This window comes from Microtus ochrogaster, chromosome 2, assembly GCF_000317375.1.
Source record: "Microtus ochrogaster isolate Prairie Vole_2 chromosome 2, MicOch1.0, whole genome shotgun sequence".
Lineage (NCBI taxonomy): Eukaryota > Metazoa > Chordata > Mammalia > Rodentia > Cricetidae > Microtus > Microtus ochrogaster.
In genome coordinates, this window is record NC_022010.1 from 17,720,386 (window position 1) to 17,734,076 (window position 13,691).

The 13,691-nt window shown below is 48.2% G+C and overlaps 1 protein-coding gene across 1 annotated transcript in view; it reads right to left on the reverse strand.

Annotated features, from left to right (window-relative positions):
• Nucleotides 1-8,460: 8,460 nt before the first annotated feature.
• Nucleotides 8,461-13,691, reverse strand: part of Slc15a4 (solute carrier family 15 member 4) — a 27,371-nt gene continuing 22,140 nt past the window's right edge. Inside the window, exon 8 of the mRNA XM_005344521.2 lies at nucleotides 8,461-10,725. Coding sequence (XP_005344578.1) covers nucleotides 10,577-10,725 — 149 coding nt within the window. The 3' untranslated portion in view covers nucleotides 8,461-10,576. The remainder of the gene's footprint in view (nucleotides 10,726-13,691) is intronic.

The following is a 13,691-nucleotide window of genomic DNA, read 5'->3' on the forward strand; positions in this document are numbered from 1 at the left end:
GAGCCACCATGTGGTTGCTGGGAATTGAACTCAGGACCTTTGGAAGAGCAGGCAATGCTCTTAACCACTGAGCCAGCTCTCCAGTCCCCTGCCCTTCGTTCTTAGCACTGATTCTATTTCCTAATTTCTCTGAAAGAAAATTTCCCATAATGAATCCATCTTCTTGTATTCATTCAAAGCCACCTGAATGGGCCGGGCCAGCAAGCCCCAACTACCCCTCTGTGCAGATTCCTTGTGTATGTTCAAAAACTGGTCCAGCCTCTCTTCCCATCCTTGAGTCCCCTGAGAACTGCCTATCAGATAAATGAAGCCATCCCCCAATGTCCATCTTTCTGTCTCCAATCTCTATACTTTCTGCAAGAACATTTGCTCTCCTTTGGGGCTTTCGTCAGCCGAAGTAATTGAAAAACAAACCTGTGAAGGAAAGTCCAGTGTCTGCTGCTTCGAGTCAGTATTTTGACAATAGTAAAACAAAACAAAAACAGCCCAGGACCATGCATCTCCAGCTGGAATGGGTGAAGGCACTTAGCAGGACCTTGAAGTTTGGGGGCTACAAGGTTCCAGTTTCAGCCAGGCAGCACAGGTCTGGAGAACCCGGTAACTTGGAGAACTAGCGGCTCACAGAGATCTATCCCATTGAGGTCAGTGCCTTTGTAGAAGCCCCAGGAAGAAAGAATGCTGGCTTCTGTATGGAGCAGGAGGATGTGAGGAGCCAGGGTGTTGGTTTGCTGTCTCTGCGACAAAATAACTGCAGAAGTCTGAAGGGGAAGACTCCAAGAGAACACTTTGCTGGAGGGGGACAGAAACTAGGCCATGAGAAGTGTCTTAGAAGTCCTGGAAACTTGAGAATAGTGTCACCCAGTGTCAGTCAGTGAATGCCACATCTGTGTGACCTTACCAGCCACAGGAAACAGACCTGGAGATAAAAAGGAGTTAGACATGGCACTCGGACTCCATGTGGGGCTTATATGGGTCTTTATAGAAACAAGCACAGTGCAAAAGCAAGGAAGTTAGGTGCTGGGGCGGAGGCTCAGTTGATAGAGAAGTTGGCCTGGCATGCACAAGGACAGGGGTTCCATCCCAGGACTGCATAAATGGGGTGTGTGGAACATGCTTGTGATCCTAGAACTCAGGACACGGAGTCAAGCGGATCAGAAGTTCATGGTCATCCTCAGTCAGTCTGAGGCCAGTCTTAGCTGCACATGATCCTGTCTCAAAGAAGAAAAATGAGTCACCTGCAAACCAGCATAATCAAGTGATTTTTTTTTTTAAATGGCACTGTGGGACTAGCATAGATTATTCCAGAAATGATGGTGGATGTCATGGGGTCTTTAGAGCACTCACCATTTCCTAAGATTTTACAGTGTGTGTATGCAGTACTCAGAGGCCAGAAGAGGTCATCAGATCCCCAGTAGCTAGAGTTACAGGGGGTTGTGAGCTGTCATGGGGATGCTGGGAATTGAACTCAGATCCTCTGTGAGAGCAGCCAGTGCTCTTAACTGCTGAGCCATCTCTCCAGCTCCTATTTAGAGTCTATTACAGGATCTCACCCTATAGTCCAGTCTGGCCTAGAAGTCGCTGTAGTCCAGACTAACCTTGAGCTTCCTGCAATCCTCCTGCCCTGCCTTCGTGAGTGTTGGGACTACAGGTGTGATCCCTGCAGCGGGAAGAAGCAAGTGCTGCCACCTCTGTTAGTGCACAGACTTCTCAGATTTATGGCACGACATTCATACTTGTGCTTTGAATATAGCATCAGGTATTATTATAACCAGGGTTACAATTTAATGAGTTCACGAGACCAAAACAGGACTTTTGAAATGTTGTTCAGCTGACTGTGAAATCACTGGCATTGTGAATGTTTTAAAAACAAATGGACACCGAAGATGTATTTATTTGGCTTTGCCGTAGTATGAATTCAAAAGTTTTAGATTTTTTTTATGTATATGTGTGCGTGTATACCCCATGTGTAGGTACCCACCCATACAACCCAAGAAAGAGACTCATGTCTGTTGGGAGCGTAGCCCCCAGCCCCTAGGCCTAAGAGTCGTATTGGTCTGGACTCCAAATCCCAGCATGCCAGGTCCTGACCCCTCCCTGCGGGAAGAGTCAGGACCACTCCCACAGGGTATTTAAGATAGCTCCCAAAGGAGAAACATGTAGTCTCTTTTCCTTCCTCCTGGTGGTTGTGTTAGTGGCCTCCCGGTTACCCCTTGGGGCCACCCGAGGGAGCATTAAACCTGGATATTTTTAATTTGGCTTGTTGTGACTTGGCTTGATTGGGATTTTTGTGTCGGCAGAGAGCTCACATTAGAAAAAAATTCCTAACAATATCCCCCAAATCAGGAGTTGTGAACCACCATGTGGGTGCTGAGAATTGAACCCGGCTTCTCTACAAAGAGCAGCCAGTCCTAGTAGAGATTTTAACAGGGTAACAACAAAGGCTCTGCGGCTCAGTGACATCCATTTCCCCTTTTCTTGTTGTGCCTTCCCAACCCCCAGCTCTAAGGCACTGTCACAGCCAGGAGAGCCCTAGACTCTTCAGTCACTCCCCAGGAGAGCCTGGAGAACAACCTCTCAGCAGGAAACCAGACACAATGGCCGACGTGATCTAACAACTCCCAAGTCTACCCAGTGTGTCTCCAGCCCACAGAAGGGGTGTAAGTGTGTGTGGTTGTAAGGTGTTGAACAACTTGGGCAGCCTTTACACGGTGATGGATAAACAGTCCTAGCCCAGAATCTTCAGGTGTTCCCATACACACAGCAGAGCGCCCGTACTTCAGAAGGAACCACAGCTCTATGTCAAAACTTCATCAAAGCAGTGTGCTCCTTTTGTTTGGCGCCTTCATTCAATTGGATTTCTGACTGAACTGTTTGAGTCTTTGAAGAACTATTGTGTGATTCTAAGTGCCCAACGTGGGACTGAATGAGTTTTTGCGAAAATGGAAGGTCTTACCGTTTCTGCGCAGGCAGATGGGAATTTTAATCAGGTTATCTAGACAATGATCTTCAGAAACCTTGGATTTCAGGAGCTTTTAGCAAATTGCAATGGTGTGCGCGCAGCGCACGTGCATGTGTGTGTGTTTAAGCAGAATACCAAGTGGGCAGTGGGCAGCACAGAAACGTCTCCATGCAGGCACCGAGGGTGGGATAGAGATGTGAACGGCAGCCCACTGAAGCAATGGCAGAGAATTATTTCTGACATACAGGATCCCATTTTGAATACTATAGCAAGAGTCTTTGGGCAGAGTTTCTTAATCTTAAATTAAGTGAATTGGTATGAGGGTGTCAGATCCCTTAGAACTGGTTAGGAGCTTAGAACAGTTACGAGCTGCCGTGTGGGGTGTTGGGAACTGAACTCCAGTTCTGTTAGGGCAGCCAAGTCTCTTAAGCACTGAGCCACCTCTCCAGCCCCGAGGAGTTCCTATTTTTAACTAGATAAATTCATTCTCTGTATCAGAATGGACTGAGCTAACACGGGTTGCAATTTTGCTGGAGCTCAATTACCTCAGAGTGGTGATGGGGGTTGACAGACTTTGCTACACAAGAGTGATATTTATTTACTAAAGATTTCTGTCTCCTCCCGGCACCGCCTCCCATTTCCCTCCCCCTCCCTCAATCAAATCCCCCTCCCTCATCAGCCTGAAGAGCACTCAGGGTTCCCTGCCCTGTGGGGAGTCTAAGGACCTCCCACCTCCATCCAGGTTTAGTAAGGTGAACATCTAAACTGCCTAGGCTCCCACAAAGCCAGTACGTGCAGTAGGATCAGAAACCCATTGCCATTGTTCTTGAGTTCTCAGTATTCCTCATTGTCCGCTATGTTCAGCGAGTCTAGTTTTATCCCAGGCTTTTTCAGACCCAGGCCAGCTAGCCTTGGTGAGTTCCCGATAGAACATCCCCATTGTCTCAGTGTGTGGGTGCACCCCTCGCGGTCCTGAGTTCCTTGCTCGTGCTCCCTCTCCTTCTGCTCCTGATTTGGACCTTGGGGTTTCAGTCTGGTGTTTCAATGTGGGACTCTGTCTCTGTCTCCTCCTTTCATTGCCTGATGGTTAATATTCAGGGGGATGACTGTATGTTTTTCTTTGGGTTCACCTTATTTAGCTTCTCTACAAGAGTGATATTTGAAAAAAAGTAAAAAGAACTTACATGTAAAGATATTTAGACATGTGTGTGTACCTGTGGACGCTGCAGTGCTCATTAGAGGCAGCTGTGAGTCGTCAAATGTGGACGCTGGGAACAACTTAGGTTCTCTGTGAAGCAGTCAGTCCACATGCTTCATCTCTGAACTCTCTCTCTGGGGCCCCAAACTTTTTCCTCCTTTGTTTTTTTCAAGACAGGGTTTCCCTGTGTAGCCCTGTATTTTCTGGAACTCATTAGGTGACTAGGCTGGCCTTGAACTAAAGCCCTACCTGCCCCTGCCTCCCAAGGGTGGAGATTAAAGGCCTGCACCACCAAGGCCCAGTCAAAGTGTTTTTATTATTACAGACACAACTGTGGAACTAATAAGAGACACACACACATGCCAAGGGTAATTAGCCTGCTTTGGATCTGTAAAAAAAAACTCATTTACAAAAAATATGACAACAGAATTTAACATTTTGATGGCAATGATAACATCAGTATAATGTGTATAGATGAGACTTGGGATTCAAATGTTTATTTTTGAAAATGTCTTTTGAATAGGTCCTATATGTCCACTAAATTCTTTTTTTTTTCCTTTTTTCTTTTTTTTGGATTTTCGAGACAGGGTTTCTCCGTAGCTTTTGGTTCCTGTCCTGGAACTAACTCTTGTAGATCAGGCTGGCCTCGAACTCACAGAGATCCGCCTGCCTCTGCCTCCCGAGTGCTGGGATTAAAGGCGTGCGCCACCACTGCTCGGCATCCACTAAGTTCTTAAAGTAGACTTGTTACTCCTTAAATCAGGTATGGGGCTGGAGAGAGGGCTCAGTGGTTAAGAACTTCCAGAGGACCTGCCAGCACTCCCAGCACTTGTGACAGTTTATAACTGTCACTTGAGTCCCACCACCCTCTTCTGGCCCTGAGGAGGGCACCATGTGTGCATGGCAAAACACCCATAAACATAAAATTTAAAAAAGAAAAAAACAGATACGGGTGGGAGGTGGGGCTGGAGAGATGGCTCAGCAGTTAAAAGAGCACTGGGTACTCTCAGAGGACCTGGGTTCAGCTCCCAGTACTCACATGGTGACTCTCACCATGTGTAACTCCAACTCCAGGGGCTCTGACACTGTCTCCTAGCCTTCATGTGTACTGCACGTATTTTATACAGACATACTTGCAGACACGTACAAATACATATACAAAATAAATAGCCGAGCGTAGCGCTAACTCAGGAGACAGAAGCAGGTAGATCACTGAGTTTGAGGTCAGTCTGGTCTACACAGGCGATCCAGGCCAGCCAAAGCTACATAAGCTACATAGTGAGACTCTGTCAAAAATAAAATCGTAAGTAAAAATTTTATACATATATACATGCACACATGTGTATATATACTTATGTATTATATATACAATTATATAATACACACACACACATATATACATACATACACAAACACACATACATGTGTGTGTTGGGTATGGTGATGCCCACTTAGGACCCCAGTACTCAGAAAAGCAGGAAGGTGGCTTCAAGTTACAGTCCAGTCTGAGATTTTGAGATTTCTAGCAACTTCTTTCATTTGTAATTGACAGTCACATCTGTAAGATTCTAATTTATTTCAAAGCTCTTTCTTTCAAAGGTATCTAGCTTCCTTTGGACAATCAAACCAAAAGTGGTTTACCCTTGGGGTAGAGAAATATCTAGCTATTCAGACTAGGCTCAGCACTGTGTCTCTAACCTTGGGGATGGGGGCTGTCAAGTTCATTTCCTGAGCTCTGTCCTGTGTGGTGAGCTGGCTGTGTAGTGCTGCTTCCACGCTTCGGTGGGAGTACATCCAGGAACCCTCTGGTGACTCAGGCTCCCCCTCAGACTTCACTGCTTCACACTCAATCCCCACGCTTTCCATTTCCCTTTTGGCCAACAGGGGGAGTCCAACCTCCATCAGATCACACCAGGTTGGTCAAGGTCACCCAGGGGGGGGGGGTCCCAGCCTACTTGGAATGTTCTAGAACTAGACCCTGGTGAGGCAACTTCCTTCCACCTCTCCGGGCTTTCTGCTTTGCCACAAGTGCAGTGTGGGCTCCTGTCCTGTGTGTAAGGGGCAGTCACTGGTACAGACTGCGCCAACAGTGAAGCAAGAGGGTGTGTTGAGAATCTGTACTCATGATTCTTCCTCCTGCCCTAAAGTCACTGGGCTGCCCACTCTGATCAGCCTTTGGTCAGATCGTTTACAGGAGACAGAGACAGACGAGAGGGGACCACACTAAATGGGGTCTTTTGGATGAACTTCCCACAGGTACAAGCTGTTGCTAATGGGTGTGGGATGCTATAGACTTGCTTGACTGGAGTGATAAAAATCACTATAAAGTCAGTCCAAGACAGAGAAACTCAGTGTTGCTCTGCGAGTCTTTTGTTAGCTACTGGGCTTTTCAAAGTCAGAGAGTTCTGTTTTCTTAGGACTCTGTACTCTGCCAACAACGGACACCTGCCACCTACCAACCGCGACCTGTGACGGAAGTTAACAGCCAGTGGGGCAGATGAGATACCCGTTAAAGGTGAGGGTCACAATCCAACCCAGCTCCTTCTCAGGCCCCTTAGCCAATTTCCTGGGGTCTTCAGAAGGCTGCATTTTTACACTGTAAAGCGCTCTGACATCCAGAAGTACACACCTTAGAGAAACAGAGAAGCTACTGAGAGCGGTCCTGCACCTGCCTGATATTGCCATCACCATTGGAGATTGGAGAGCAAGCTGTGCCCCAGGTCTCGCTTCTGCCTAGATGTCCCTGATGTCTTTTAGACTGATGTGTATGGGTATTTCGCCTACATGTCTGTGTACCACATGCATGCAGCCTATGGAGGCCAGAAGAGGGCGTCTGATTCCTTGGAAGTTAGAGATGATTGTGAGCCACATTGCTGTTGCTGGGAACCCCCAGAATCTCCCTTTCACTTGGAACCAAAGGCAAAGAGTTCCCCCTTTGTGGTCAGGTAGTGTGAGATGTGTGAACCATTTCAGCAGTCCCACTTCTGTTCTTAAAAATAAGTATGGGGGTTCAGAGGCTAAAAGCATTTGTTGCTCTCGCAGTAGACCCCATGGAGACCATTCTCATTCAAACTACCGATGCGCCCCCCCAAACTCCCCCATTCCCCCTCCTCACTTTCTGGCTCTCCTCTAGCTGATGCAACCTCCGCCCAGGATTCCACATGGTAGTAACAAAATGCGCTGGTTACTGATGCATCGCTGAAGGATGGGTACCCAGGCCTATCTGCCCGACCTATTCTTCCCACAAGAGACTGTACATCATTATGATCAGGTAGGAGACATCTCTTTTAGCCCTGTGAAAATATTTGAGAGAAGTTCAGGTCTGAGTTCTAGAGGAGAAATTAGAGACAAACAACCCAAGAGCTGGGGGATTAAAATATTTAGTGCCTGTATGATCAGTGAGGGCAGAGCTAGGGACAAAGTCTGGAGAAACCATGTCATAGTCCCGGGGCCCAGGAGCTGCCTCCTCCCACCCCCTTCAGTGTTCGTATGGCCAGAAAGGCAAATGTGGGTTGTTACCATAGGGCCTGCTAGTCACCTACCTGAGATGAGAGAGCTGGAGAGACTCAAGAAAGCAGACGAGATAGAATCCTGGGCCCAGACTGCCTCCCTCTTGGATCCCGACAGTGCAACGACTTGGAGAGGAGCACATCTCTGGTGTACTAAGACCCAACGTGGTGTCATCTGCCATCTCCTTTAGCGCCCTTGTACTTGTTTTGCTTCTGTGTACTTGATAAGTTGTGTACCTGGTAAGTTTTTCAGCAAACCACCTTTGTCTATCATTCCCTTTTAAAGACCCTACTCCCAAAGAACAAGATGTCAGACTGTAATCCTTTAAAATACCCATGCAAGTGTTTTGTTCTTTTTGTGACTCCACATAAGGTGTCTGGGACTTACACAGCAGATGTGCCACCACAGGTAACATGAAGGGAGCACTTGGCACCGAGGGCACAAGCTGCAGTGTAAACATTAGGGCGCTTTTGTTGCCTCAGATTGAGAAGGGGATGGCATTTTGGAAGGGTCTTCAAATCCCACAACAGTTAGTGTTTATTCCCCATTCCCACCCCCAAAGAAGCCACAGCAACCAGTGGACATTAAGCTGTGACCTGCCCCAGAGCCTTGCAAACTGCAGTGGACACAGGACCATGGCCTGCTCCCAGATCACCAACTGCAGCCCTGAGGAACCAAGCACCTTGAAAGAAGTTGGTTTTATTAAAATCTCTGCTTCTGCCGGGACATATGTAGTTCTCACCCACATCCACGAAGAAGCTATTCTGTCTCCTCAGAGATCAGCAAAGGATAGCCAAGACCTCAGGGCAGACACAGCTTTGAACATCCCAAATAGCACAGCCCAGTTTGTGTTTATTCAACTTCTTGTTTGGAACTGTTCAGATGCAAATGTCGAGGCTTAGGACCACGACCTGCTCCTCTACAGCCAGGTTCCACAGGGTCCACTGCAGGTAGATCTGCAGACACACAGGACTGCTGGTTAATCAGATAACCCATCAGGCTCTTTTCCTGAGTCTGACTACCATGGCAGATCACTCCCAAACTTGAACTTGGGCAGCTCGTTAATCCCAACAGACATGGGGGCCAAGGGAAGGGAAGGCCACTCATTCTGCTCAACACCAAGCAACCCCCCAGATGCCATCCTCTGGGAGCTATGGAGACATCAGTATAGTCACGGGGACTCCCATCACTGGCTGCTGCTATCCACAGCTGGATGTACCACTCACTGAGTATGGCCGATCTTAAAGCCAGCCCCATTATGGTCTCATTAGAATGACGGATGCTCTTACCACTCAGCAAGTGACAGGGGTTAAAATCAAACCCCAGGAGGTTTGAGACAGATCACACAGATCCTTTTCATCACACAGAGGTCCCTTACAAGCTGCCATGCTTGTCTCACAGAGGGTGCTCCCTGGGTGGTCAAAGGGCTGAGGAGACCTTAGGTACCTTGTCCAGAGCACACTTGGGGGAGGCAGAGCTCCTTCTTTCACGTAAATACAAAAGATCCTGTGAAGGAGACTTACTTTTAAAAAAATGACATGCTTTACTTGGGGTCAAGGGTTGCATATGTCCCAGTGGTGTGTAGGTCACTCATGCAAACTGGTTCTTTCCTTCATTCATGCCCACAGGTCTCAGGCTTGGTGGCAAGCGCCTTCACCTGCTGAGCTCTCTCACCAGCCCTAGAAAGCCTACATTGGGTCAGGAGGTTAAGATGTCAGCACCCAGCTTCTCCTAAGATGTAAGCTGAGCTCTACAGAACTACGTTCCCCTTAAAACAAGAACAAAGGGGTACAGTGGGTGTTTTTCATTCCAAATCCTTTCCACCTGGAGTGTGAGAGGCAGAAATGTACTTGAACACAGTAGCTCCAGCGCTTGCTTGGCCAAGGGAATGAAAGGCTGAGCTGGCAGGAGCTTCTGTCATGAAATGAAACCTATAGAGGGAGTCAAACTGAGGCAGAATATGGAGAAACCACCCAAGAAGCTCTTGTTGTCATGTATGAGAAGCTTTTATAAAATTATACAAAACACAGCAACACAAAAAACAAACTCCAGGTACGTCAGTAACAATACAACAAAGGTGGCAACCAGCCAAACAGCTCCCAGGCTTTCCCACTCACCCCTGCCTCCAGCCTCACCCAGTCAGGTTCTAGGAGAGAGGATCTGCCTGGTGTGATTTCAGTCTTCTGCCAGCTGCTGTCTGGCTTCAGCAAGGACATGGTGTCCTCAGGATTACTGATGTATGTGCTTAAAAAAGCACATTGGTAATTCAAGAACTTAGTGTGGGATCTCAGCACTCAGGTGGCAGACAAGAGGTGGCCTCATGTCTGAAGCCAGCCTAGTCTAATGAAGAAAGCTCCCCTACCTTGCCAACAAAACCTACTTGCAGATGAGTCTACACTACTGACCCAAAGGCCTTGGCATCAGCAAGACCTGTGACAAGAAAGAAACTATGAATGGAGCAGTGCTCCTAGGGACCCTCACGCCATCGACCACAGTTTCACCTCTAAAGAGAATCCCCTACCCCTTGATGGAAGTGCTTGCTGATCTTAGAGGAGACGCTATGAGGAAGAGTAACAGTGTTTGTAAGGAATAAGGATGCCAGTAGCAGAACAGAGGACTCAAACAGAGAAAGCATGGCTGGCTTAGAACTAGCAGAGCCCTTCAGTGAGCCCACATTCTCAGCCCCACGCTTCTCCCCTGGCAGCCCCAGTGCACAGGAGACTGATCACAGTAAGGCACTCCCCACACTCATCTGGGTGGAGGGAGGGGGAAGCCAGTCCAGACAACATGCAGGTTCAGAAGTTGTGTCACCAACGCTCCCTCAATGGGCCTGCTGGCAGTGCCCTGGCGGTTAGCAGGCACTGAGGCCTTACAGTCTGCAGAACCTGTGAGCATGCTAGCTGGCTGCATCAGGTCCTTGTGCTGGCGGGCCCCCCATCCGCCCTGGCTCGCTGGCGGTCGTACTTCACAGACACGATGAGGAAGAGCAGCAGTGTAGCTCCCTGGATGGCGGCCAGCAGGAAGAAGTAGTAATGCAGGTGGCAGCTGTTGATGTTCCCTAGAAGTGAGCAGACACCTCCTGGTGAGTGCACTCTATGGACAGGCCACCTGAGAGAGTACTCTGCACTAGCCACCTCCCTTCCAGGGGCTCTTCCATTCGGATGAAGGGAGGGAGGAAGGTAGCTGTCCTGGACCCAGCTCTGACACTGGGCTGAGAAAGACTGGTAACTTCTCAGAGAAGGTTCATGATGGTAACTAGCATCTGTAACAATCCTGGGAGGGAGTGGCATTCTGCTCCTGACTGTGTCTGCCATGGCATTCACTTCTACCTTTCTGAGGTGCTCTCTCGTCACTCCATTTAAGGTCACTCTCTACATTCAGGACAGCAATGCTTGGGAGGATGGGCTAAGTCCCTACCTCAGCAAACACTGCAGGGTGCTGAGCATAGAATGGTCAGAGGGTACAGCCTTCCCACATGACAGGCAGCAATGAGGACATAGCCTCCCACTAGAGCAAGACAGATGCTTTTTCCAGTCTTAATCTTTTCTAAGTTTCACACACTGCCCAGGTAGCCCTGACTGCTGTAACAGACACATCCTGGTCTCATTAAAGCATTGTCACAGCTTTTACATCACCCAAATGCTAAACAAAGAGGATGGTGCATGTCAGGACCACAGACTACGGAGATCAACAGCCAGGCTGGGAGGTGTGAGCCTATGGTCTCCACTGACTGGGTGAAGCAGTGACAGCTGCAATGCTGCCCACCTGGCACAGTCGCTTCTGTAAACCACTGTTCCTCAAGGACTACTTAAAAATCCAGCACCACCACTACTTAGCATTGACCCAGGACCAAAATAACAACAGAGTGGCAGGATGACCGCCTGGCTCCTGTCCCCATGAGCCACAGGTATCATTCATGTCACCGGGGCCAGCCAAGGAGCACAGTCATACTCCAGATTACTTGTCCCACAGACGGAACTGGCACACAGCTAGCTAATGCTGTGGCTGGAAGTTGCTGAGCTTTCTGACACTTCAAAAGCATGTTTCAGTGTTTATTCAGAAGGTGAGACTTCCTCTCCCTGACATCTTTTTATACTGGGTTTTTCTAATGCCCTTTTACTACCTGAGCAGATGCTTATTGGCATCAAATATCTAGCAAGGAATATGAGCAAGTACAACACACATGTTCCTATAAGAAACATAAATACTGTAAGATTCTGACCCAGAGGGAAGGACAAAGGTCCTAAGTCTGCCCGGAGTGGAAGAGCCCTGTTACCCTGAACCTCACAGTCCAAAGACTGATTCAGTCAGTAAACGGAGCCCAGTTCTGCCTGCTCCCTCATGGTCAGTGACACCCATCCTCCAGGACCTGTCTCCTCTGTGACTACAGGGGATGGACACTTGATCCAACTGTGACAAGGTACCATGTAATTTTATGTGCAGTGTTGAAGCTGGCAGGCCAGGTGGACAGTGTCGTTATGTCCACACTGTCAGCCCCAGAGCAGAAAACATAACAGAGCCCAGACTCATTTGAGAATGTGCAGAGAATTCAAACATGTACCCATCACCCAAGAAGCAGTTGTCCTGGGCAGTCACAGAAAGAAGATCATAATGAGGGGTTAAAAAAAAAGTGTTTCATCAGACTCCTGGTCTTCTGAGAATGAAATGGAAGGCCTGAACAGCAATGCCCACCAAAGCTCCTTCATGAAGCCAACACTGGAGACACCAATGTCCATCAGGTCAGAATGAACAAGTTCACTGCAACACAAGCCTGTAAGTGATCAACACTCGGGATCAACAGGGCGCCTCTCAGAACAGGAGGTACTTGAGGCTGACTCTTTGGGAACAGAATGTGTCCTGTGCAGAGTCAGGGTGGTTAGCAGAGACACAACAGGGTTCTGAGCTGACCTTAGACAGTGGTGAGACAGTGTAAGGAGTTAGAGAATAAGAAACAGTGCAACTGAAGCCTAGGGAGTCTGAACCCTCACAAGGACTCCTTAGCCTGCTAGGGATACTACATAAGCTCTCATCACCCCCTTTTCTGCAAGAATGCTTACATAGGACAGGGGACAGTGAGGGAAGGGCCCAGTGGCTGTGCACCTGGTATGAGAAGGGGGTGTTGGCCTGGAGCTACCACCCCCTTCTGTAGGAGGCCTTCTTCTGGAAGGACCCACTCCATCTGATCTCTCTCCAGGTGACACCAGGGCCTCTGCACAGCACTGATCCCATTTCCTAGTGGAAAGTGAGGCTGCTGGGGACTGCCTAGCACTACCTTGAACACAGCAATAGAACTCTCCAAGGTTTAGGTACAGTCTATCAGAAACAAACAGCGGGTGATGTTAAGACACTAAATTAGTAAATAAGCTAGGAAGGAGTGGACTGCAAGTGGGGATAACCACAGTCAGTCAACTCTGCACACAAAGAATGAGTCTAAGACAAGCAAGGCAGAACAATCCAGAACTCGGGAGGCAGAGCCAGCATTATTGCAAATGAGTGATGTGGTGTCCCCTGGTGGGCTTGGGGGTGGGGAGGTCCCCTGTGAGATGCATTGTTTCCTTCACCCCAGCCCCTTTGGACACTATCTCACTACTGTCTAAGTAGGAATGGCACTCCTGCACTTTGAGGTCACCCTGGGCTACAGAGTGAGACCCTGTCTAAAACAAAGAATTGTGGACTGGCAGGACGGCTCAGCAAATAAAGACGCCATGCAAGCCTGATGGCCTGAGACTGATCCCCAGATCCCACAGGGGAAGGAGACAAATAGCTCCTGAAAGTTATCCTCCCTCCATGCACCACGACAGCCACCTGCCTGTGGTATCTGCACATAGTATAGTAAATGCTGTTTTTTTTTTTTTTTTTTTGCTCATCTATGAGTCTTTCCAAGAGGCATGGCAATAACTCAAGCCTCACTACTCCTTTTGAGTACCTAAATTCCATTGTTGCAAGGTTAGCTGTTGCAGATTATAATAAAATAATCCCACACTAGCCCAGAATGGAGTATAATAAAAGTTGTTTTTTTTTTTT